Below are 24,145 nucleotides of genomic sequence, written 5' to 3'. Positions count from 1 at the left end.
CTGCTGATACATAAATTGGTGGTAGGCACAGCGACCCCGCGCGCATCCGTGGTGCTTGTCATCGTTGTCACCAGTGGATCGGTGATGACCGTACATATTGCGAAACTTGGGAGATTCGCCGGCGGCTTTCTTTAAGCTCGTGCCATAGGTCGCGGGGTGTCTCCAGTCCCGCGATGTGCACACACTGAAAACTGGTGTGGTCGGTCTCGACTTGGCGACATGACCATTCAACGATCGTCTCGAACCCTTGGCCCCCACCTAGAGGCGGGCCACAATAGCGCACTGTCTCACCGCCCCGTCGCTGTGGGGCTATCCAAGGGGTTAATGTCTGCCTAATTGGATTGGCAGACTTGAAAAGGTGGTTGAGATACTAAATATCAACCCTCACGACATCCCAGACCTGTCTAGGTATCAGGTGGGAGCTATTTTCTGTCAGGGAGTTATCCGTACTTGTCTGACTTCCTGCACCACGGGTCGCTTTTGAGAGGCAGATGAACAACTTGACCAGTCCATGAATTGAACTTCCTGTGATGATCTGGAGACCTTCTGGGGACTGTACCCCTGTCTCTGCCTCAGGTTGGCTAAATGCTGCAGAAACTATGTCCCTTCGTTGTTGCCACTTCATGATTCTTCAGTTCGTAGGAATGCCAGAAATGTCCATATGCAGATCTCACCTCGTGCAGATTTATTGTCAGCTACATCGACCGCCACAATGTCAAGGATACCTCAGCGATATATTGGCTCACTTCCCCTTGTGTATTCTATGTGCACTTCCCATATCTATTAATTTTCTGCTAACAGCGTGAATATAATACATGCTGGCTATCAAAAGCCTGTCTATCGATTCTCATCATAATCATCATCATCATTTACTCCCGGACCAGAACACCGCGGTATCTCATCTTGCCATCACGCAGGGTCTGCATAGCAGATTCGACACCATCCTTGGTTAAGGGGAAGGTCATGGTAGTCGGGGTAATCTTCTTATCGGCAGCGAACTTAACCAAAGTGCGCAGACTGTTGCGCGATGCAACAAGCGAACCCTGGATACGGATACCCTTGAGGTTCATGAAGAGAAGGGGAACAGGTGAGTGAGAAAAGTCGACAGTCAATGGGTAGATTGAGCCATGCACATCCATGAGCGGGATAAGGCTGGGGTAGTCGACGTTGGCGCTGCCGCAGAGCAGCAGGTGGTTCACAGGCTTGAAGTCCTTCATTTCCTCGCCCTTGCGGAAGACGTGGTACTCGGACGCGCCGAACCCGAAGGCCTCCTCGCGCTTCGCCTCTGAGCTGGACAAAACAACAACATGGCAGCCCATCGCCGAAGCGAGTTTAATGGCCAGGTGACCCAGACCGCCGATACCCATAATAGCCACCCGGTCCGTCGGCTTGACGCCGTATTCTGTCAGACAGGTCCAGACAGTCGCGCCTGCGCACATCAAGGGCGCGGCATCGGCGGAGTCATAGCCATCCGGGATGGGGACGACGCATCCGGCGTCCCAAACGGTGCCGCCGCTGAACGAGCCCAGGTCGTGGTCGTGTGAGCCGTATTCCTTCTTATTCTCGCAGTATTGGTCCCAGCCTGATTTGATTGATTACTATTAGCATGTTGTTGACCTTTTTTGGGGGTTGGAATTCATACCCGTCAAGCACTTGTCACAGTTTCCACAAACGTAGTGTGTGTATCCGTATCCGACACGAGCTCCAACCTTGACGTTGGTGACGTCCCGGCCGACTTGGCGAACGATACCGACACCCTCGTGGCCGAGAGCCATGCCGGAAGAGAGGTAGTGCTCATCTGTACCGCAGAGACCGGAGTGTGTTGTCTCGATGTAGACTTCGTTGGGCTGCAGGGTGCGGGTGGTCTTGTCGGCCACGATCTTGCCCTCCTTGGAGCCGCGGAAAACTTCAAAAGTGACGCTCATTATGTCGGTGTGTAAATGTGATTTTGCGGGAGAATGGAGTATTGTTGTAAGGGACTAAGAGGGCAAGGCGGATGACACTCTTTTTAAATCAAATGCTTCTCCAATTTCCAGGTTTTGCATGTCTTGGATGTATCGGCATCTGGTACCTAGCTAGGGACCAGATGCCGATACATCCAATACGACAGAGCCAACGAAATCTCTGCTAGGTGTGGATCAGAAGATGATCAAACACGTTAAAGTTATTCTAGAGAATTCTGCAGCACGTTGCGTCGATCGGCCAGTAGCTATTGAGCCCAATCACTGCCATTGCCGAGCCATCCGTCTTCTAGAAGATCTGTGGAACTCATTGGAGATTTTATGTCAAGCTAAACCACACAGGGTGAACCTCCGAGCAAGGCTCCACGAATCAGATACTCGGCATGGCCCAACGGGCAGAATTCCTCCGAAGTCAAAGCTTGTCGGAGACTTTTAACCCTGAGTCGGGTTTAACTCGGGATAGATATAATAATCACTGTATCCAATAAGTAGGCTGATCACTAATACCTTGGTGGAATGATAGGGAATTTTCGCTAACCTTAAAATTATAATTGTCCCGAGTCCACGGAAAACTCGGCGCTGAACTTAAATTCTTCAGTGACGTCACACCCAGGTATACCTAGGTACCCGCGGACGCTCAAGTACAGTCTGTGGCAACATGGTCTTCACAGTACGGACTATTACAGGCATAGCTGATTGGTACTTGAATTTTAATTTTCCTTCCCCTGCTATGGTTTGAGGCCTAAGGTCGCCGAGAGCCCCTCAGGGCTAGAGCTTACGAACATGCCATGCTTAAGCCAGACAGATATATGTGGATGCTGAATATTTCTCAGACACGCTAGTAGATCAAGACCCTCTTTAGTCTACAAACATATCATACGATCCTCCGGTGATCGCCCTTGGTGGGTGATTCCCACTCCTGCCCCCACCGGATGTTATCGTGGGTGAGCGCCTTTTCCTTTGTTAGCAGAGGGCGAAAGGGGTATGTTTGGGCTTGGAGTATCATTGGCCACTGATTTGCTAGGTTATTTCCTGGGTTGTTACAGCGTCCAATTCTCTATGGGTGATAGAGCGCAATCCTCTGTGAGCGAGAGGCAAGAAGATTGCCCACTCAAGGAAGCAGACTCTCAGTACCTAAATGGTCGAACACATGCTCCAATATTTTGAAACAACTTGTTACCATTTCTACGCTGCTCCAGTGCAAGTGAACACACCCGAGATAAAGGCAGCATTGCAACTCACGACTCAGTTGCTGTAGGCTAGATACGAAAAGGTGATCACAGTGGATAAAATCGACCCTGTTGTTGTGGCACGTAATAATTTGAACAGAGAAAGCAAATCGGTCTGCAAAGCTCGCTGACGAGGTTGATGATCGTTTATATGGCTGACAACGTGACGTATGGGTTGGTAGTATGCAGTTAGGACTTCACGAGAAGAACCAACTTGTTGGGTCTACACTATACACGTATAAGAAGCAGAAGGGAGAGAGTAGTATTCCTTAAAAATTATATAGTTTAGTTAGCAAACCAGACGTGTCTGAGGCATGAAATAGGCACCAAGGCATCTATCATCACACGAATAATGGCTACGATGACAGCATTGTGTTTAGTTCTATATGCACCGCTGCTCCAAATATTATGGTGATCTGGTGGTGCGTGGTCAGATAAGTCAAACGTGCTTTCCAGAATTGTTGAAGTTGACCCTTTACTTCGCCGCTAACTTTTCCAAAGACTGCGATCAGAGAAAGGCCTTTGGGTGTTCAGAGCATTCAGAAATTCTGAGGTCCGACTACAAGCTGGCAGACCAGAAATCTGCGCATACAAATTAAGTGCTAGTGGCGACTTGACTTGCTTATACCCCGGATAACGTGCCTTAGGCGGGGTAGCTTACCCGTTCCCACTATTTTCCAGGTTACCGGACCAACCAGAGGAGCTGCGAGGAAAACAACGTAATGCCCCGGTAAATCGAAGAGACGACGTTCTGTTTCAAGGTTTGAGCCTGATTATTAACGGGAGTCCACTTGACTCAGGCGTAAAAATCGGCGATCCTCGTGAATTCAAACAAAGGGTAAGCGACCTTGCTATTTTATCACGCATCTCGCTCGCCGAGGTAACCTCTTGGTCAAATAAAGTGCCCCGTTGGAGTCCTATCATTTAGTCCGCGATAACAACATGGGCCCATACGTCGCATCGGTTTTTGAAGGGACGACCCATGTCAGAGGCAAGGCTTCTGGAACACTCATTGCAAGTGGCCTAGAGCTAAGCTTCTGGGGCGGTGTCAATTCTCAGACAGGAGAGGTTATTGACCGTCATCATGACTTGAGCGGCCACTATCTCCAGGATACTGTCCTTGCCATTCCCGGTGGCCGGGGGTCATGCTCTGGGAGTGGGGTTATGCTGGAACTTCTCCTCAACAACAAAGGACCGAAGGCCATTCTATTCGAGAGACAAGATGACATTCTCACTCTCGGCGTGATGGTTGCGGAAGAGATCTTCGGCAAAGCCATACCAGTGGTCACGATGAAGCCGAACGATTTCCGGGCGATTCTGGGCATGAGAGGAAAGATCATCTACATTGATTCCGACCGCGTTTCTGATGCACCCTTTCATGATACACACCCGGACCACACACAAGAACCCACCAAAAATTACTTCGTCGACGGTATGCAGATGTCAGACTTCGATAAAGAATTGCTTCAAGGACTTCACGGGGAGGCCTCTTGTACTGCAATCCGCATCATTTTGCGAATGGCAAGCCTACTAGGAGCCACTGAATTAATGAATGTGACCCAGGTCCATGTGGACTGCTGCCTTTATACAGGGCCCGGGTCTCTTCTGTTTGCAGAAAAGCTCCGGGACTGGGGAGGAAAGGTCCGAGTTCCAACAACGCTGAATTCCATCTCTATCGATCAGAATCGTTGGCGTGAACAAGGCGTTGGCAACTCATTTGGAGAAGCAGCCACAAAATTAGCGAATGCCTACACCGACATGGGCGCTACGCCAACATTTACCTGTGCGCCATACCAGCTTAAGACGGCACCAAGGCAAGGAGAACAAGTGGCTTGGGCGGAATCAAATGCGGTCGTCTACGCTAATAGCGTACTTGGGGCTCGAACCATGAAATATCCAGATTTCCTGGATATATGTATCGCCCTCACTGGGCGAGCTCCTAGAGGGGGAGCGCATTTGGACATAAACAGACTGGCATCCCTTATTTTGAGAGTTGGTCTTCCGGATGTGGACACTATTGACGATTCCTTCTACCCCATACTGGGCTACAAAGTTGGTAGTCTTGCTGCAAACCGGATCCCCGTGATTGTTGGGCTACAGACACTGGCACCGTCGAGAGACGATTTGAAGGCCTTTGGCGCTGCGTTTGCAACTGTTTCTAGTGCGCCCATGTTCCATATGCTGGGCGTCACCCCCGAGGCAACTTCACTTAGTGCCGTCGTGGACGAAGCGCGTCAAATACCATCTGTGGATATCAAAATGGAACATCTGATTGACGACTGGCAGAGGCTAAATAGTGCATCCGAGCAACAGGCTATCGATCTGGTCTCCCTCGGCAACCCACATTTTTCATTCAAAGAAATGAAAAGGCTAGCTCACCTCTGTGAAGGCCGAACCAAGGCACAGGAGGTTTCAGTCATAGTAACATGTGGCCGATCTTCTTATGGCTTAGCCTCCCAAGCAGGGGTGGTAGAATTACTGGAGAATTTTGGCGTTAAATTTATGACTGATACTTGCTGGTGCATGATCACGGAGCCGATAGTTCCGGCAACTACGAATGCTATCATGACAAATTCTGCGAAGTATGCTCATTACGGGCCGGGTCTGACGGGACGGAAGTTCTTTTTGGGGAGCCTCATGCAATGTGTCGAGGCGGCATGCCGAACCAGCTATACCAAGGAGATGCCCCAATGGCTGCTGAATACAGATGATTAATGATTTGGGATGCCCACTTCGTTTTGACCTTGAAGTCCAACTAAAAGGAATTGGATCCCTTATTTGCGACCTGCGTTGCAGATAAATAGATTTGTCCAACAAAAGGAGGAGCAGTGGGCGGCCCGACAGCTTGAAGCGAAGCTGTGTGGTCTTCTCTGGATGACTTTGTGGAAGTCGGTTCAGACTACGAGTAATATTGCATCTGGAGGGCGAAGACGCAGGCCAATCTCTGCAGCTGAAAGTGGATTCTGGACTGCACAGGCGATCTATGTTTCACTTGGTTAATTTATTTATCAGTCATTTCCTGATTCCTAGGAAAGAGAATGCCGACATCGCTAGCAGGTTGATCATAGCAATGGGCTCTGGTGGAGAGATAAAGATACTAGTTGAAGTATTGGGACATGATGGCGTGTCGCCAATAACGTGCTACTAGGTAAATATTACTCTAAGCCACCTATTTCCCCGCAGCTATCAGATCTAACAGTAGCCCCATTTTCTCCGCTCATTGTCAGAAACACAATGGGAAGCATAGCAGCAACTCCTTTTCAAAGTCCGTTTCAAGACGTCCCGGCAGGCCGAACAGGTAAATAATACAATTGACACATATATGAACCCGAATTGAGAAAGCATGTCTAGATGGCCTCGCAGCTCTCGTTGGGCAGTTTCGAGAGGATACCGATCCCAACAGAACAGATCTTCTTGTGGGCGTGTATAAAACGGAAGAAGGGAAGGCGTACGTGTTACCAAGTGTCAAAGAGGTATGTATACGACCCAAAGTTTACCATTCTACGCCCCTGGCACATCACTAAATCTTCAATGTTTACATCGCAGGCAAAGAACAGGATATTCAATGACCCAGACTGGCATCATGAATATCGCCCTTCCGCTCTGGGCTCCCAGATTTATAGGGATTTGAGTGCCAATTTGCTATTTGGGCGAGATCATCGTCTTTTGCGAGAGAAAAGGTAGAATAATACTGATCCGGTCTTTACGGATTCTGTATAGACCTGATTTTCTTTCTTAGGATAGTTTCAACGCAGACGCTCGGCGCAAGTGGCGGCTGCCATGTGGGCGCAGTTATGTTGAAAAACCATTATGTGCCGTGGAAGGAGAGTGGGAACCCCGAGATTTTCCTTCCGATCGACTCCTGGTGTAAGTCCTCGCTTCACTCGTACATCCGAAAGCAAGTCTAACCAGGTCCTAGTGAATCACCCTTTTGTATTCGCGTCTGCTGGAATTAAGACCAGCCTTCTACCTTATTTCAGCAGCAAGACGAACAGATTCGATTTTGAGAGCTTTTCAGAAGCTATAAAATCATTGCCCGCTCAATCCGTCATTCTTCTCCAATCCGGGGCCCAGAACCCGACTGGATGTGATCCAACGCTAGATCAATGGCGAGAGCTGGCCTCGATCTTCTCTGAGCGTGGTCATTTGGCATTCTTCGATGCTGCATATCCCGGTTTTGCCTCTGGAGACATTGACACAGATCTCCAAGCTGTTCGTTTGTTTGCTGAGCAGGAAATCCCGGTTGTTTTTGTCTCGACATACGGGAAATCCTTTGGGCTTTACAGCGAGCGCGTCGGAATCCTCTCAATCCTTGTTCCGAACGAGGAAGTGGGAAAGAATATAGAAACTCAATTAGCACTACTCGCACGCGCAGAGTCCGGAGCGCCGCCTGATTTTGGGTCCAGGATTATTGAAACCGTTCTATCAGATGAGGTTTTGGAGCGCCAATGGCGACAGGAAGTGCGCGATATGGCGAACCAACTCAAACACCGTCGAGATGCGCTAAGGGAAGGATTGGAAAAATTGGGGACACCGGGTGACTGGCGTCATATCACTGATCAGAATGGAATGTTTTCGTACGTTTTACCAAGACCAAGCTCGGGGAGACTCACCATACTGACTTTCTATAGATATGTTGGATTGTCCGTGGAACAAGTCACTCTGCTCCGGAATAAGTACCATGTTTATCTTCAGGACTCTGGGAGGATATCTATTGCGTATGTTTGATACACATATCTTGGGAATAACGGCTAAGTTGACATATTTCTTTCCCTAGTGGGCTGAACAACTTCAATATCGACTACACTGCTCGCAGTATCAGTGCCGTAATTAAAGCTACAGCCTGAAGAACTTGCAAGGATTTGCCCAATCGGTCATACAAGACCGGATATGTAGGTCAAGATGGGGAGGGTTCATGATATACATCGGTAGTCCGCACAAGCTCTGCTGTATAATAAGAATGAGTATTCGCACAATATCTTTGTCCAGTCGAGACAATAGCACCATATCCTCAACAAAATAAATAAAATAAAATTAGCCAAAATATCGAAAAAGCAAAATGCTGTTACTACCTCTATTTCGTCACTGCTTCTCAATACGGTCGCCCTGGGCTAGGTTATCTTTCAAGCGATAATGGCCAATGTCCACCAATCAACTGGGCTTGTGGTTTAGTGGTATAATACTCCCTTAGCATGGGAGTGGTCCGGGGTTCGATTCCCCGCGAGTCCAGATCTTTTTGCTTTTTGTTCCCTCCCGAGATCGTTGCCAAGACATCATGCATGTCGTGCCAAGATATAATGGCCCGAGCCATGTCTTACCCGCGTGCGGTGGCGATCCTGATGATACAGGGACTCGGGGAAGCCAATGCGCAGAGGGAGGTGGAAGGAAAGGGTGAGGATGAAAGGTGCATTGCAGAGAAAAGGGGACACTCTGCGCCCGCGGGGAATGCGAGACTCGATCATCTACGGATGAATAGACTTTCTTTACAGATTCTTTGTCTTGCACTATAGTTATGCCGGCCGGTTTGTGGCCTTACAGTTCAGATTGTGGTCTCGAGGGACTCGATAGCAGCATGTATGTAATAGCGAGCTACATCGGGTTAATGAGACATCATGATCATCGGCCAGCAAATACCATCTCAATGCCCATGCTGGCCACCAAGTGTACATAACAAACACATCGACACTATGCTTCCATGTATTTGCATGCGAAGGAACACTCACGGGCAGGACTAAAACAGGGCATGCATGGTATGCGAGAGGAGTCGATTCTTGCTAAAACTAGCTTCTGAGGGAACTATCCAATTCGACCACCTCCCCACGAACAAGAACTACGAGAAACACCTGGCAAACAAAGATCTAGATGGTGAAGATGCCGTTCTACTTGGCAGGTGGGTCTTGAGTGGCTGGACCTTGAGCGGGAACCGTAGCCGGAGCCGGAGCCGAAGCCGGTTTATTCACAGGGGCGTGGTTCGCTGGGTTGCGGAAGCAGTTCTCACTGGAATGACCAGCCTGACGTTGATGGAACTCGCAAAAGAAAGGGAGATGTTTACCCTTATTCAAGCTAAAGGAGTGAGCTTGATTGAGAGCGTTGAGACGACGATCCTCGGAAACGACAAAGTTCGCAAAGGTTGCTTCGATAGTTGTATCGGTGGAGACCTTCGAATTGAGAAAGCCGTCGAGCCATGGGTGCGCAGCGGGGTTGGCGCTGACAGCATGCAGGAAATGGTAAAAGATGAGAAGAGGCGTGAGCTTGGTGGAGTTGCACTCTTGGAGCTCACCGAGGGCGGCGCGCCACTCATTGACGAAAGCCTGAGGCTGGTTTGAAGTGTATGTGGTATTGATGAATTTTAGGAAATTGGCGAAACCGGCTGCGTACGACCGGGCTGCGAAGGCGCGGTGGAGGTTGGCGTATGCAGTACGTGCATTATTCGCATCAAGAATGTAGAACTTGGCCGTCTGATGAACCGTGGCGTTGAGGAGCGGAAGGAGGTATCGACTGGCAGTATCCCACTGGGCACGAGCCTCGACTTCAGTGGACGTAGGCTGTGCGGAATCGACTGCATTGGGCTCGCTCCACACGCCGGTAAGAAGTTGGTAATATCGAATGTCGCGCGAATCGAGGGTCCACTTCAGTGCAGTGGTCCATTCTGTGAAATTGGACTCGCCGACGAGCGTTGGAACGAGGTCGAGAAGGGTCGGCTCGGCAAAGCCACTGAAAGCCATTCTAGCGATGAAATCTAGAAAAGGAATGAATATTTTCTTGGTGGAATTGCCTGTGGGCGTCGGACCTGGGAGTAGTGGACGTTTTGTGCTGGTGAGACAGCTGTTGGAAGATGAAAATTTCCGGGCTCCCGTCACAAAAAAAAAAAAAAAAAAAAAAGATAATATGGAGAAGGAGCGACAAAGGTCTCGTAGGCTATCAAGTTTAGATGGACTACAAACGAAACCCCAAAGTGTGTAGTGACTTCCTTACTGTTGAAGCCAAGATGGGAGAAAAATACCGACACCTGGTGCACCCAACCTTGCAAGTTCTATAGGGTTATTGCAGCATCAATGTTGTCATGTCTTTTTGTTGGTCTTTAAGAGGCCTTTTAAGATGTTCTCCTAATGTCTTCCAATGCCTTTTTTTGTTTTTTTAATAGGATGATTGACGACCTCGGCAATCGATGTCTCCATACAAAGCGTAGGGATATGGTATGGCCCAAATTTGGAACATCGCATATGGCATTTGAGGCCCTAAATACGGGAGCTGACTTTGCTCTATATTGTACTTGGTCTACACGCACCCGACATGATCTGGCTCTAGTTGACATGTTAAGCCTCACCTGGGACTCTGCCATATCTGTTTGACATAAAATGCAAGACGATGTTCTCTTGCCGAGGCTGGACCCGCATGTCGTGTTTAGATCTTGGAAGTCTGCAAAATAGAATAGCTGCTTAGAATCTTCGTAAGCCCTTTTTGGTACTTGTGAAGAAGCCCACTTTCACTTCCAGATATGGATTTAGCAGACCGAATATCCGCCGGCCTTGAAATAGGCAAATAGGCAAGTTGACAGGTTTCTATCCTTTGCGGATTGCACATTCTCACTCCAGATTGAGAAACCCCTCACTGTAGATCTTCATTTCCCTCGCTTTGGATTTACTTCTGACTTAGTTCGATTGTTATACCGCCGATAAACGCTAATGTACAGCAGGAATCACTGGTAGCACGAGCGAGGAGAATCATGCTGGGGTGGGCTAAACTGTGAACATTGGAACCTTCAATACTTCTTATCCCTGTTGTGAGTAAAGAATCGGCGGGCTCGTGGCATCAAAACAAGGGAGCGAGGAGCAACAACATCGCCAAGTGCGAAGGCTGTAGTGGTCTCACAGATAACGGTGTCATTTTTGACACGCAGGTTCCCTAGCTTGTCCCCTCCGGCGCATTGTCCTCTTTGCTGATATACTAATCATCTTCATCGTCTTGATCCCGATCCCCTTCCCCCCGATCGACGAATAGAGACTGATACCACGGAACAGCAGCATTCATGGTGCCCTGGCTGACTCGCCCAGAATGGATCGGGGCGACTATCGCCCCCCGGGTATGGAGGTGGGTGCATGCGCAGGTTTCTCGTGTTGGCGAGCGGGGTCTGCGATTAACGGATTAGGAATCATTTGCTATAGTAGACCTGGAGTCAGCAATGCTTCTTAGTAGGTAGCCTCTCACGGCCATAGTCATCTTCCCGCATTGGAATGCTGAGGCGACATTCAGATTGTAACGGCGCATAATAGCCAGGATCTCTGGGTAAAGCGGACCGGTTTTCTGTTCCAGGACAGGCATGGTCTCTATTTTCACATGCCGGTCCTCCTGCGTACATAGGTGTGAAAATGTACTATTAGGAAGAACCATCTCCCTTCCTGGCATCTCGTTCCTTCACAAAGGGATTCTCAGAGCCAAGACCAGAATCCTGACGTATGAAGTAGTGAGGTATCCGGCAGAATAAATCGCCATAGTGGACAACGATCTCTCCAGTGGAGGTCTGTTCCAATGTTAGTTTGGTCAACTAACTTGCTGTACTGGTTGATGAGCTCCAAAGTTTCCAAGTTGGAGCCAAGTGTAATGATTCAGATGTACTCACATGCTCATATGGCGGGAGACCCAGCTCTTAGAGGCTACATCCCGAAGGTAGCGGCCGTGGGCTGCGCTTGCGCGCAAGAAGATGGGATGACCGACCAGCGTACTCATAACACATAGCTTTTGACAGATACCAGCTTGTCGCCCCTCATAACCAATATCTTCTGGGACTGCCCCCGTTGTCCCAGGAGATCCACCAGCTAGGAGCTTGGGACTGTCCTGAGGCGGTTGAAATTACCGAATGGACCAAGACACTCTCTCACCTCTCGAACCCGCTGATCAGCACTCTGGAAAACCCCCTTAACGAGTTTATTGGCCTTCTTGGAGAGCTCAGACACTCTGCTGTGCACCAGCTTCGAAAAGCTAGTGTCGAGCGACTTGCTCTGCAGCTTTCTTTTTGGAAGCCTTGGGAGATTCGACTCGATCAGGCAAGGTCGAGATTCTTCGGAAGGAGCTGCGATCCGCGATTGAAGAACTCAAGCGCAAGAAAGATCTCTTCGAAATAAGACTGTTTGCACAACTCGAGATACAAAAGAAGCGGAGTGAGCTAGATGTTTTGGGAAAGAACGCGAAGAAAGCAACGATTAGAGAGGACTTGCCCCCAGTCCACACAAACCCAGACCCAAGCGTAACAATCTACTTCTCACGTGAGAGGACCGCGCACACGAGCAACAAGCCTTCTAGAAGGGACGGAAATCAAAGTAAAGAAAGGCATCAAGCTGCTTCTCAATGGGAGTAGCCTTGCGAGATGGAAAAGGCAGATCGAGAACGGACTAAGCATGGTTCGCATCGACAAAGTCGCCAACTGCAAATTGCCTCGACCGGATAAATCAGACCCAGACTACGATACCTGGGAGTACTGGTCAAGATCGCACAGTTGTCCACTGACGGTTGGGTACAGTAAAAGGTTACTGGCTAATAGCACTACATAGAGGCCCACCCGTTCGTTGCTAAGAGTTGAGTAAAATTTTCTTGAGCAAACTCGAAGCAACTCTCTTCAAGCAGTTCTTGTATTGTAGTCAAGACCAGATGCTGACACCGATAATGAATGTAAACCGGATATAGCAATCGCACAGCTGCAGTGCCTGTATCCTGTTGAGATCTCCCTATGTCACGTGACGGCTCCCATGTATGTAGTATGCTCTACTTCCTTTTCCATCTCTGTCTTTACATAGCTCTCTCATACAATATTATCATATTGTTTAGCCTTTCATGATCTCTGCCAGCCAGTAGATTCTATCATATCCTGCTCTGGATATACTGCGTAAATGGATTGATCATCACTGAATGTCCGTTCACCTTGGAGTTCGGTGTGAGAAACGTTGCTGAGTCTTTTGAAGCGTCCCTATCCGATATCTCTCTCACAGTGCCGGCCTCGTCTCTCGCAGCCTCCGCCTCCGAAGCCTCTCTCTCTGCATTCCGGGTAGGCGACACGTCGAATGACTCCGGAAATCGAATCTTAGCCTTTAAAGTCGAATCGAAAACCCGGTTCCCTAGAAGCTTCTTGGCAACGCTTCTAGTGCTGTCGATATCATATTCTCGTAGAATATCGGTAAGAGCAAGTTCGTTTTGTTTAATACACTCTTTGACTATCTTCAATCTTCTCACCTATGGAGTTAGAGCCACGAAAGATATGCTAGTAGGCTAAATATATCAACTTCTCATCCGGGGCGCTTTGCACCATTTTGTAGCTTGATAATAGCCTTTAGATGACCGGAATTTACCTCAATTTATATTAGAAGCTTTCTAAGAGTCGATTTAGGATTTTTACGCAAACAGATATCACTAACGGTAAGAACCGGCAATTTAGAACCGTCTGTCGTATCGTATTTTTGGTCAAACATGATATGCTTACTATATATCGCGGGAGCTCCCGAAACCGTTAGTCAGTTGGTAGTACCTCGGAACCTAGGAATGTAATTTCCAACACCTTAGAGGGAAGAATAGAGGCAGATTCTATCGATATAACTCTTTAGCATTCCACATCGATAGAGATCTTTTGACACTAAGGCAGCCTTAATGTCTATAGTCGGAACTATAAGAGATAAAGATCGGTCAGATTAATAACCGAACGCAAAAGTAAATAATAAATGCTAATACATGTGTGAAGGTATTAGCTGTCCTTCTTCATTAAGTGGTCTTATTATTCTCCTTGATAAACTTGCCGCCGATAGCTTGATTCAGCTGCTTGACATAAGGCAACCCACCGAGCGGGGGCGGAGCACTTAAAGCGTTCATGCGTTTCACTTCTCAGCCACATTCAGCAGGCGATTTATTAGATACGACCCTAGTGACTTACTGACTATACCCGCCATAAGCAACTCGAAAATCGATCGTATATTACTTGCCACACGTCATACCCACCTATAGCACACCGGGATGCGTTATAATCCTGGCTGCAGGGTCTTCCCCGCCTTGTTTGACGAACACTGATCGCCTTGACGAGGCGGGTTTGGTGGAGAGCATTTCTGAGCAATGAGGTTTTGATTGGACGCTAGGAATATCTCATGACTCGCTTCGATATTGAACCTCTGTATTATACGTCTCCGTGGGAGCGGGTAACCATTTGCTCCAGAACACGTCGCTCGGAACCCTGTGTCTTGCATATGCAAGACAGCTCAGCGAGGCGTTAAGAGGTCCAAGCTCCTACAGCCCTGAGACTTGTTTCCATACGCGCAATAGTGAATGCCTCATTGTCTCCCAACATCAAAGGTGAAACTATGGGCATTCCATATATGCTTCCAGTATGGAAGAAATTATAAATACGTGCCATTTCCATCACGTTGGTTCTAAGATTTCAACCAAATCAAACTCTCGTGGGACATTATTCATTATAATCATTATGTCTTCAACAACACCTGAAACAATGACGCAACGCTCGCCCGTCTCTACTAAGGTGGAACATGAAGATTTCTTGATGAACAAAATCATTGAGCAATTCAGACAACTCACTTTCGATCCTGATTTCCAGAAAGCGTCGGCGACTTATAGTCAGGTTAAAGACCAGCAGGACCAAATCCAGATTCGAGACGAAAAGCTGGACAAATTGCAGAAGCATATCAAAGCTCAAGAAGAGAATGAGTTGGTTGCGCTCAGCAGATTTTCTGCAGTGAACCAAGCCTTGACCACCCAGAAAGAAAAGGCAGAAAAAGAAAATGCTTCTCTTCGAAAAGCGGTTATAGAAAGAGAGAAATCTCTGACTGAGATCTCTCGAAGGATTCAAGAACTCCAAGGGCAAATACAAACACAGCTGTCTGAAAGATCGCAGGACGAAAGGAGGATGACCTCAATAATTGCACAACACAAACTTGATATTGGTTCCCTTCAGAGAAGACTTACAGAAAGAGATACATCGGTTGACGAAATGAAGGCTACTACCGCAAACCTTGAGAGCCTCCTTGCTAAGGAACAAACGAAAAGCGTGTGCCTTGAAACAGAGAAGAAGTCGCTTGATGAAAACATGCAAATGGCTCGCAGTCGACTCGAAAAGTTCGATGCTTTTATCCTTGAATCTCACCAAATTGATGAGCAGTCAATGTTAGTACTTTCCCTAGGTAATATATTGCAGCTTGCTAACTCTAAGTTCCAGAATTGATAGGTTTGAGGGCATCTGGGACTACGCAATAAATGAAATTTGGACCGTCTTGCGCCAGAATTTGAGCGACGAGAATCTCAAAGTACGTTTTCTCAATATATTCTATGCCCCCATATAGTAAACTGAAACTTAGACTAACTTTCCTGGAAGAATGATAGAGCCTGGAAGAAGTTCAGACTGGATACTGCTGCTGCTATCCGAGATGGGGCAATCCAAGGGCAGCCTGCCCCCCTGAGTGCTTCGAATTCCGATGCCGCTAAGGGAATGCGTTTGGCTGTGATGTTGGGCATTCTATCCAGGGAAATTGACAACGAGATTTTTCAACCGAGCTACTTTCCGTCCGAGACCGGTAATTTCAGGATGAGCTTGAATAAGCTTGCGAAAAGTGACAACGAAAAAGAACGTTTTTATCGCTCCGTCCTGCTTTCTATTGATCGTGACGGGCAGGAAACTGAACTTCAGTCTAGGGCCAAATCTGTTGTTCAAAATGTGTCCCACTATCTTTATGAGCTTCTTTCAACTGCCCAGTATGGTGAGCTCAAAGAGAGGATAAAGAACGTTGTTGATAGGGCAATCGAGGTCTGGCGTCCTATTCAGAATTCCACGAAAAGATATGAGACGGAATTTGATCCAGTCGATTGGGCCCACGATGAGGATTCTCTATTCCAGTTTCCCGTGGGTGGTGAAGATACCATCGGGGCTGAGCATCAAGACGACCACCTTTGTGTCATTTTCCCTGGATTATTTTCCTTGGAACGTGATGATGCCTTGATTTTGACTTCCGTCGTTCCACTCATGAGCTCTCAGAGATTATATGTTGCTGCCAATCAAGAACTGAGGGAAGAAGTTCGAGGGCAATCTAGCCCAACAACTAAACAACCCAATCGTAAAAGGCAGAACTCTGTTGCTAAAGCTCAATCGCAGTCAAACGGGATTGGTTTTTTAGGAGGACACTCCTCCGGAGGCTCGAGCAATTAAGGAAACATGAATCGCGTGCTCGAGCGGGAATCGGATTTCAGCCGTCTCCGGGGACATTTTATGAATAAATGTAGCTATATTTTGTTTTATTTGCTGAGCAGCTGTGCTTTCTGTCTCCTGCTTTACTCACTAACGTATGTTTTGTGTGTTTTGTATCACAATCACAATTTCATTCAGTATACAGGTATCAAGGCCGGATTGTTAACATAGTAATGGATACTGCTATCGATATCTGCTACATAGCCTAACTGGCCTGCACAGGTTACCCAGGCGAATACTGCGTAGGTGAATCGTGCCGCCTAACGTGCCCTGTTGTATCTTTCTTTCGGACTACTCGTCGGCCTCTTCTGAAGCAGAATGGCGCCTACATGGAGTCATATTATCTTTGGTCTTACACCAATACTTCCTTCTCTATAGGCGGTGTATCTTGTCCTTTCGCACAACGTATGAAGTTAGCTGACCAGTTGTAGTATTTGCGGATAAGGTTTCATTAAGCATGACTCCACAACAGATAATGGAATCGTTCTTAGAATTAGTTAATGCAAGCACAACCATTCGTTAGAGGGCAATGAGACTATTTATCTATAGAACCACAATGAGAGCACAGGCCTATAGTAAGTAACTTGAAGGAAGTTTGATTCCTTGGCTCTACAGGCGAGGACTAGTCTCCCAGGAGCAATATAGGTATCTCCTAGAAATAAGAACTGTGGGTCCTGATTGTGAGTTTCAACCTTCAACACTCTATTTTGACCCCTGATTCAATATCACTGCTATTCTTAGAACTTAGATAGTCCTTCAAAAGCCCCAGATCATATTTGATCTATTTCTACTTCGTTTCCCCATCCGGCGGAAAAAGGCCTTTTCCAAAGACGGCATTTTTTAAGCATAAGTTCAAAATCCATATCCCGCATCAGGATTTCCAAATTCTATAGTACATAGTCTCCTACCAACTTTTTGATGTCTCCTATGCCCTTAGTCTCCTCAGAATCAATCTTCTCAACAACAAATTTGAAGAGAGTTATAATATCCCTAGTGCGTTCTTTATAAAGTGCGAAGCTTGCTAGCAGCCCTAGAAGGCGGTTAAGTGATTAATAGTATAGCGTAGTCTACCCCGTTCTAATGGCGAAGCGATATATTTTAGCGCAGCAAAGAAATATATAACTATATCTAAGGTCGGTGCTCGACTCGTCGTTAGCTCGGTAAGTGGGGTTCACCTAGCCTAATCGTTCACGTAAAGAAAAGCTTACATAATTTATAGTCCCCCTCAGCTCCCTAACTAGTTAGTTACCTGGGGAGGTCTAGAAACTATGTAAGTTTTTTTTTTCTAGACCCTGCCAAGTCTTTTCTAGACCCTCTCAGCTGGAACCCGGCAAAAACTAACGCCCTAGCCCCATACCCCCTTGATTACATAGTTATTGTTACGATCTGGTCTGATGTCACATGCCAGATCCGTCATGGTTAGTTTGCCTTCTCTTTCTTTCTTTGCTTCGCTTAATTGTTTGCCTCGCTAAGCGAGAAGAGGCGGGGCTTGCATTGTTTGTGTTGATCCTGGTTTGATTAGCTCTTTCCAGAGCTCGCCAGATCTTGCTTCCTTTCTCTCCCCGTCTTTGGTATCTTGAATGGAGTACCTGTTGACATACATGGGATGCCTTTGTCTCTTGTGTGCAGACTGAGCCTTTGCTTTGTCAGTTTTTTTGTCCTTTGTTAGTGCAGGGTTATATAAAGGCCCTGCTTTGCTAGTTTCTATAACAAGAGTTTCTTCCTCCTTCATCTCCCTGGTAGCATGTAGCCTCAAGAGTACTCTCTTGCTCTGCTTCTTGCCAGCTTGTAGATCTAGCTCGCCACAGTTATCAACCAGTGTGATCTCACAACATGTGGGACACCTATATATACATATATACCACTACAGTGCAAACTGGGTTCTAGCTGCTTTCTACTACCGCCGCAGCAGCCCGTGCGCAAGCTCAAGTGGACGGTGGTAAGTCTTTTTTGTTTCAACTGTGTTCGTTCGGAAAGTGACTGTTCTCGTGTCCAGGTAAGGGCTTGGTTCCCACTCGTCGCGCGGCTCTCCGAGAGCACGGTAGACCTGGTTTGGTTCCGTGTGGATACCAAACGTACTGACGCGGATTGGAGGACGAGTAAGGATTTCAAGCTCTCTTTAGTGATTCACCCATGGGCGGTATTGGGATAGCTAATAGGCTATGAGGCTCCTATAGGAGAGGCGTGCGAGCCCTATAAGAAAGGGAATGGACCGTTTGAGCCCTGCCGGATCGTTTTCCTTCCTAGGTTCGGATTTTAATAGGCGTTAGCCTATACTTACTACTTGTAGTCTAGTGGCGCCAGTAAGTGCACCCTTCGTAAGTGTCTTCCAGGTGTCGATCGCCGACCATAGCAAAGCTGGCAGTGAAGCGTGGCAGTCTCAGGTAGGATGGTGTGTACCGTTCGTTGCGCAGATCCAGCACACTCCATTGCAGGCACTGAACTGCCTTCTCTTCGAAAGATTTCTAGGGACAAAAATTATCTTTTGGCTTTATTGCTCAGAATATTAGTATTTGTAACGCATAGATCATGAGCTCCTCATACTTTGCATCCACACACAATTTAGTGCCTACAAACCAATTCATCGTTGTGTGCACAGAGAGCTTAGTTGAAGGGTTTTAAGACTTCTAGAAGCAAGCGAGCGCTAAATTTCACTGGTTATAAAGTATATAAGAGAATATAGAGTGAGGTAGACCTTGGTTTAGAGAAGCGTTTCCAGCCTAAGTCCAGCGGTATTTTAATCGCACGCGAAACATATTACTTAGAACCCAGAAAACACACGTATAGGCTTAGGCGAGAAGGTATGTATTGACCAGAAATCGAACAAGAAAAGAACGATATTGTGAAACCAAACCGTTCAACTCTGCTTCGCTTGTTATCGGCCGGTTGGAATTCGGTTGAAGTGTAACGTTTTGAGGGCCACGAACGCGAACACGTAGGAGACATTAATATAGGTTGCATTGTTCAACCTAATTTACCATTATCTCTCCGCTTCTTTAGCATAAGGGAAAGAAGTTGGTACAATAATTTGCGGGAGTTAACGTCCCCTGTCTAACTCGACTAGTCATTGTTTTGACCGACGGTGAATGAAACCACCGCGTTAAGAGACGCCCCCACTTACCTATCACAACCTAGAATTGCCCACAGAATTGATAAAATAAAGAAATGAGGAATAAATCCGGTATGTATAGCTACATAGCTACATAGATGTCATCCACAACGTGACTAATCAGCCAGTGACGTAAAATACGAGCTCAGAAAGTCATGTCTATATCTTCCCGCTCAGTTACGAGCAAGCGAATAAGGACTTGTGATTGACTCGTACTGCACTTTGTCATTTACTGAATTTCGGTCCGATAGAATTGCGTCCGGAGCGTACTGTCAATTGTGATAAATAACAATTTCCTTTTATGAGTTTAGTTTTAACAAAACGCACTTCCCAAATAAAGACAAAAATTCTCTCACTCAAAGGAAAAAGACCTCAACTATCGCCCATCTTTCAGTTGTCACTCTCATCGTATCTCATATATGCGTTGTTTGTGACGAAGAGGAATTTCAGCTCGCAATCACTTCGCTCGACGCCTAGCGTTGACTGGTCGTTTATATTGCGCTTCACCTGTCCGATGGGAACGTTATTTTCGTCGCATAAGTGAAGTGAGACATTAGCGCCCTCGTCAATCGTGCCAGTAGCACTGGGCTGGTTCGCCTTTTGGAACACAAATGTCCCGATTCTCGCGTCGGACCTGCTGTAAAACAGAAGCCCCATGGTCCTGCCAGCAATTTTCGCATCCCAGCCAACGTCCGCTGCCAAATAACTTTTGGTCGCTTTGTTGAACAATTTGTATGGCGTGTTGTATGTCAACTATCAAACATCAGTCCTATGCTGCACCACTCGATACTTAGGGGGCCTACCCTTGGTGGTCGCCCAAGTTGTGTCTCAACGTCGAGCTCAAATATACAGCCGCCTCCTACCGTGCGCGAGCTTTGCGGATCAATTCCGACCCACTCATGCCAGCCATCTGTATATGTGTCCTGTTTGAATTTATACTTGGCATTGTTGGTTGATTTGTTAATCCCGTCGACGCCAAAGGCATTGACGACTTCCTCGTCCTTTAGACACCAGTCCCTTAACGTATCAAACATTCCCTCTGGTCAATTGTTAGCGGGGTCGACTTGTCACCGGGCAATCTGGCCTGAACTTACCATTTCTCGTTTGACCATTATCCTTGCGAAGGCCATAGTACTGGATTCCCTTGATTTTTCCGTCATCACCAGGGTCCGCTTGGAGGAGGAAGCGACAAGGCGTTTTTTGGGAGGACTCGTTGCTGATCATTTTGAACATTTCGGGGATTTTACCATAATCAGGGAATGTCCCAATAAACTCTGCAATTGCCATAACGTCCTTTTGCTATAGATATAATCAGCCAACAATATTAATATTGCGAGAGCATGGATGGGGTAAGCATAGACAAAATCACTCACGTTGATGACTCTCCAGTTCTTGAAGGGCTTGACTGTAGAACTCCACTCCGGAGGACTCCAAGAAAGGTCAGTAAATGGAAGCCAAATCGGGTGAGAAGCTTCTCACTTGTTGCAAAGTGTCGTATCCCCACCCACAGCTTCCCAAGAAAGTGCTTTGCTCATGTTGCTGGTCTGGCTAGCGCTACCTGACGCGCTCTGGCTTTCCTGGCTGTAGCTAGCAGAGGCCTGCACCACTGGGGAAGAAAAAGATAGCGCCGCGCTAATCTTCATGGCATTTGACTTCTCTGCCGTTTTCCCCACATCGGATGAACTGAATTCCTCCTTTGAAAACAACTTCCCACCTAGTTCCACGTTGGTGGCAAAGAAATGTCCTGTCACACGTGTCAGCGACTTGCCCAGAAGCCGGGAGAAAATGTAAAAACGAATACGAACCAAACTTCTGATAGAATTTGATTATAGCTCTCCTTTCTTGCCAACTTGCCACCTTCGGGTCCTCTCTGAGCTTGATAATGTGGTCCAAGGCTTCCTTGCAGCCCTTAGTCAGCTCCAAGGTGTCGTTATCCAAATGCAGAACCACTCTCGGAAACTGTGCTCACTTGTCAGCTCCGAAATTGACAGAGGGGTAGCTCTACTAACATTGTATGTGATATTCATGGTTCGTTGCTTGCTTTGTTCGCTGGTAGCAAGGGCGTCAGAGTCACTTTTGCTGAATCCACCCTTGGCAGCAGCACTGTAGCCGAAAAGCCCTCCTCCGCTGTCCATAAATTAGCTGATTGTAATGTAAAACTTCGGGCTTCTGTTGACTGACATTGAAGCCTCAACATCCATGGATGAAAAGTTGCTTGATGCAAGGCTGTTGGAAAGAGCATTGGCAGTTTCAAACACATTGACATAGGAGTCATCCGTGACAGTGTATAAAGGATACTTGTACAAGATCTTCGTTTTCTTAGACGTGAAACTTATTACGATCAGGGAGATAACTTACTGGATTATCGGTTGGAAGTGTGACGTTAGGGCCGGCCATTCCCATCTCATCGAGGCTCCTCGCTTTGATAGAAAAGGCTTCACCAGCGATTAGTTACACTCAAGCCATGCACGTGAAATGTTTCCTTACCAGGATATGGCGCTTTATCGATTCTTTGGAACTTCCTTCGGCCACCTGCGTTTTCCAAGAAAACCATTCGATGACCATTCAAGAAATGGGTGGTTCGAGAAACTATGTCCCAATCTGCGTCCGATAGGGAGCCGGCGGAGCTAGCGCATGATCAGCGAATGAATTGACAAGGATTATTTGACGTGCTATACTCACATTGCATCAGTACTACTAGCCTTCGACTTCCACTGCTTATGATTGTAACCTTCCAGTTCAAAGTCCGCAATGTTCGCCCTGAGCAAATTCACCTTGTCTTTCTGTGTCTATTGTCAATTCGAATTTGAACAAAACGTAAGCATTTCACGTACACCAAGCTCCAGATCCAATGGAGTATCAAGCAGCTTCTGGACGTTGGCGCCGAGTTCACCATACTTTCGGTTGGTTTCCTCCTCAGAAAGCTCAAAATACACATCATGAGCGGTGATACTAAGAGTAGGGGTGTCACCTTCCTTGGAAGCCCCTTCTGTGGGTTGCTCGTCGTCTCCATTTTTGCTCTGAGCTGCAAGTTAACAATGATTCAGAGTTTCAGTCCAACGATCGGATAAGCGCTCACGCTTTGTTTTGTAGGGGCCCCCGCAGTGAGTTCCTTATAGAGTTGCCATTTGGCGTCATCCCCTATGCGGGCGCCATCCTTGGAGCAGAAAGGAAAACGGGCCCTGTCAAATGTCGAATGTGAGAACCTTAATCCTTTACTGGAGATGGGCCAATAACTCACTTTTTGGAGTCGAGCTTGCTTTTAATAAGCGCTTCTCGAATGTCCGCCAAGGTCGCGTTATCTTTAATGGACCCTATGACAATGCGATCCGTGATCTTTGTCTTTTCGGCCTTATCATAGGTCCAGACGTTGAAAAGGTTTTCTTTACTTTCACCCATGGTTGCAATGTTGAAGATTCGAGCGTCCAATGTTCAACTTTTATCTGGTCGAGATATACCCAAGGGAATGGCATGTACGAGGGCTTAGCGAACATATTTATAGTGAGAAGGCAGACAACCTTTCTCTCTTTCAATCTTGAGCTGCAGGATCCACGGAGACCATTCAATAGTCGATCCGAGGTGGAATAGAGGGCCCGAAGAGATCAATTGATCCACAAAGCAGGGTGAATGAACTAAGAGGATGTCTGAGTAATCTCTTGATTCGACAGCGAGCAGCCTCTTACATGCTTTAGTGGCATCAAAATTCTTACGTGGCTGGCTGGCTGGCTGAGGGGTAGGGGTTACTGGAGGTGTATAGTTTAAGAGCCCAATCATATCACATCTCCCCATTAAAGATCCACTGCAGCTGAGAGCTTTCTCGGATCCGTAGGGAACTCTTCACCGCTACACTATGAGAATTGGAACTTTTTATTAATCGACCAACTGTTCCTCAATGCGCGAAGGACGCCTGGTGTCACTATCATGACAAACTCCTGCATGCGACAAAATTGGAACGCGATCGACACAATCGCACATGCCACCGACGTCAGACTAGTGTGGGAAAATAGATAATCTGGATGCATGCGTAGCGCATGCCTTTGAATTTCGATCACTGGGGGTAGAATGATATTATTCCTAGGTGTTTAACACGTTGATTTGTTGGTAAGCTTCGTTGAGATAACGATGTAGATTCTGATATTAAGGTAAACGAATTGTTGAATTCGGAAAGTAGACCTATTTCTGCTGCAGATAAAATAAAGTTCGAATGGGTTATGATACATAGATTTTCCCCGCTTTGGTATTAGCTCCGACCTACAAAACACAAACCGTGCCACTGGGTGCGAAGGTCGATCAATAGTTCGTATGCCGCTTGAATTTACCTCCTGAAATGATGTCAAAGGATAAGCATAAGCTCCGCATTTGTCGATGAATGCTATTTATTTGCGCACCACTAACGCGACTAGTCTAATAGCTCAAAATCCCGCCTTTATTAGCCGAGTTGTTGCAACTTGCACTTAGAACTAGGCCGATTGGTTTCTTCACGGGCGGCCCCACCCGTATTGTTGAACCAGGAGTTAAGAGATCGCCTATTTTGTTAAGATCTACGCTGTAAGGGAGGTCATAAAGGAAAGCTGTACAGTATGACTGGACTGGACAGAGAGCTGTGTAAAGTAGTACA

At 47.1% G+C, this 24,145-nt stretch overlaps 8 protein-coding genes across 8 annotated transcripts; 3 read left to right on the top strand and 5 right to left on the bottom strand.

The window, feature by feature from the left end:
* Positions 1 to 869: 869 nt before the first annotated feature.
* N7525_011372 (NAD(P)-dependent alcohol dehydrogenase) lies at positions 870 to 1,925 on the bottom strand (the record flags this gene model as incomplete). The annotated part of the gene is made up of 2 exons (XM_002560636.2): positions 870 to 1,582; positions 1,643 to 1,925. The coding sequence occupies 2 exons, from the start codon at positions 1,923 to 1,925 to the stop codon at positions 870 to 872; spliced, it is 996 nt and encodes a 331-aa protein (XP_002560682.2).
* A 2,207-nt stretch (positions 1,926 to 4,132) lies between these two features.
* On the top strand, positions 4,133 to 5,905 carry N7525_011371 (uncharacterized protein; the record flags this gene model as incomplete). The annotated part of the gene is made up of 1 exon (XM_002560637.2): positions 4,133 to 5,905. One exon carries the CDS (start codon positions 4,133 to 4,135, stop codon positions 5,903 to 5,905), a length of 1,773 nt encoding a protein of 590 aa, XP_002560683.2.
* Positions 5,906 to 6,424: 519 nt separating this feature from the next.
* N7525_011370 (uncharacterized protein) lies at positions 6,425 to 8,037 on the top strand (the record flags this gene model as incomplete). The annotated part of the gene is made up of 6 exons (XM_061215465.1): positions 6,425 to 6,488; positions 6,542 to 6,638; positions 6,930 to 7,057; positions 7,110 to 7,767; positions 7,822 to 7,908; positions 7,968 to 8,037. The coding sequence occupies 6 exons, from the start codon at positions 6,425 to 6,427 to the stop codon at positions 8,035 to 8,037; spliced, it is 1,104 nt and encodes a 367-aa protein (XP_061067977.1).
* Positions 8,038 to 9,069: 1,032 nt separating this feature from the next.
* Positions 9,070 to 9,915, bottom strand: N7525_011369 (uncharacterized protein; the record flags this gene model as incomplete). The annotated part of the gene is made up of 1 exon (XM_002560639.2): positions 9,070 to 9,915. The coding sequence occupies one exon, from the start codon at positions 9,913 to 9,915 to the stop codon at positions 9,070 to 9,072; it is 846 nt and encodes a 281-aa protein (XP_002560685.2).
* Positions 9,916 to 11,137: 1,222 nt separating this feature from the next.
* Positions 11,138 to 11,512, bottom strand: N7525_011368 (uncharacterized protein; the record flags this gene model as incomplete). The annotated part of the gene is made up of 2 exons (XM_061215464.1): positions 11,138 to 11,321; positions 11,361 to 11,512. The coding sequence occupies 2 exons, from the start codon at positions 11,510 to 11,512 to the stop codon at positions 11,138 to 11,140; spliced, it is 336 nt and encodes a 111-aa protein (XP_061067976.1).
* A 1,218-nt stretch (positions 11,513 to 12,730) lies between these two features.
* Positions 12,731 to 13,490, bottom strand: N7525_011367 (uncharacterized protein; the record flags this gene model as incomplete). The annotated part of the gene is made up of 3 exons (XM_061215463.1): positions 12,731 to 12,838; positions 13,106 to 13,406; positions 13,465 to 13,490. 3 exons carry the CDS (start codon positions 13,488 to 13,490, stop codon positions 12,731 to 12,733), a joined length of 435 nt encoding a protein of 144 aa, XP_061067975.1.
* Positions 13,491 to 14,648: 1,158 nt separating this feature from the next.
* N7525_011366 (uncharacterized protein) lies at positions 14,649 to 16,379 on the top strand (the record flags this gene model as incomplete). The annotated part of the gene is made up of 3 exons (XM_002560641.2): positions 14,649 to 15,343; positions 15,396 to 15,483; positions 15,552 to 16,379. The coding sequence occupies 3 exons, from the start codon at positions 14,649 to 14,651 to the stop codon at positions 16,377 to 16,379; spliced, it is 1,611 nt and encodes a 536-aa protein (XP_002560687.2).
* A 3,538-nt stretch (positions 16,380 to 19,917) lies between these two features.
* Positions 19,918 to 22,926, bottom strand: N7525_011365 (uncharacterized protein; the record flags this gene model as incomplete). Its single annotated transcript, XM_061215462.1, has 11 exons — positions 19,918 to 20,280; positions 20,331 to 20,566; positions 20,622 to 20,826; positions 20,901 to 20,955; positions 21,007 to 21,271; positions 21,333 to 21,486; positions 21,537 to 21,654; positions 22,210 to 22,316; positions 22,362 to 22,547; positions 22,607 to 22,709; positions 22,769 to 22,926. 11 exons carry the CDS (start codon positions 22,924 to 22,926, stop codon positions 19,918 to 19,920), a joined length of 1,950 nt encoding a protein of 649 aa, XP_061067974.1.
* Between the last annotated feature and the right edge of the window lie 1,219 nt (positions 22,927 to 24,145).

Source organism: Penicillium rubens, assembly GCF_028828025.1.
Source record: "Penicillium rubens strain IBT 27055 chromosome Unknown utg000004l_segment0_segment0, whole genome shotgun sequence".
NCBI lineage: Eukaryota > Fungi > Ascomycota > Eurotiomycetes > Eurotiales > Aspergillaceae > Penicillium > Penicillium rubens.
Note: the sequence above shows the minus strand (reverse complement) of the source record. Positions and strands in the feature narration are given on the sequence as shown.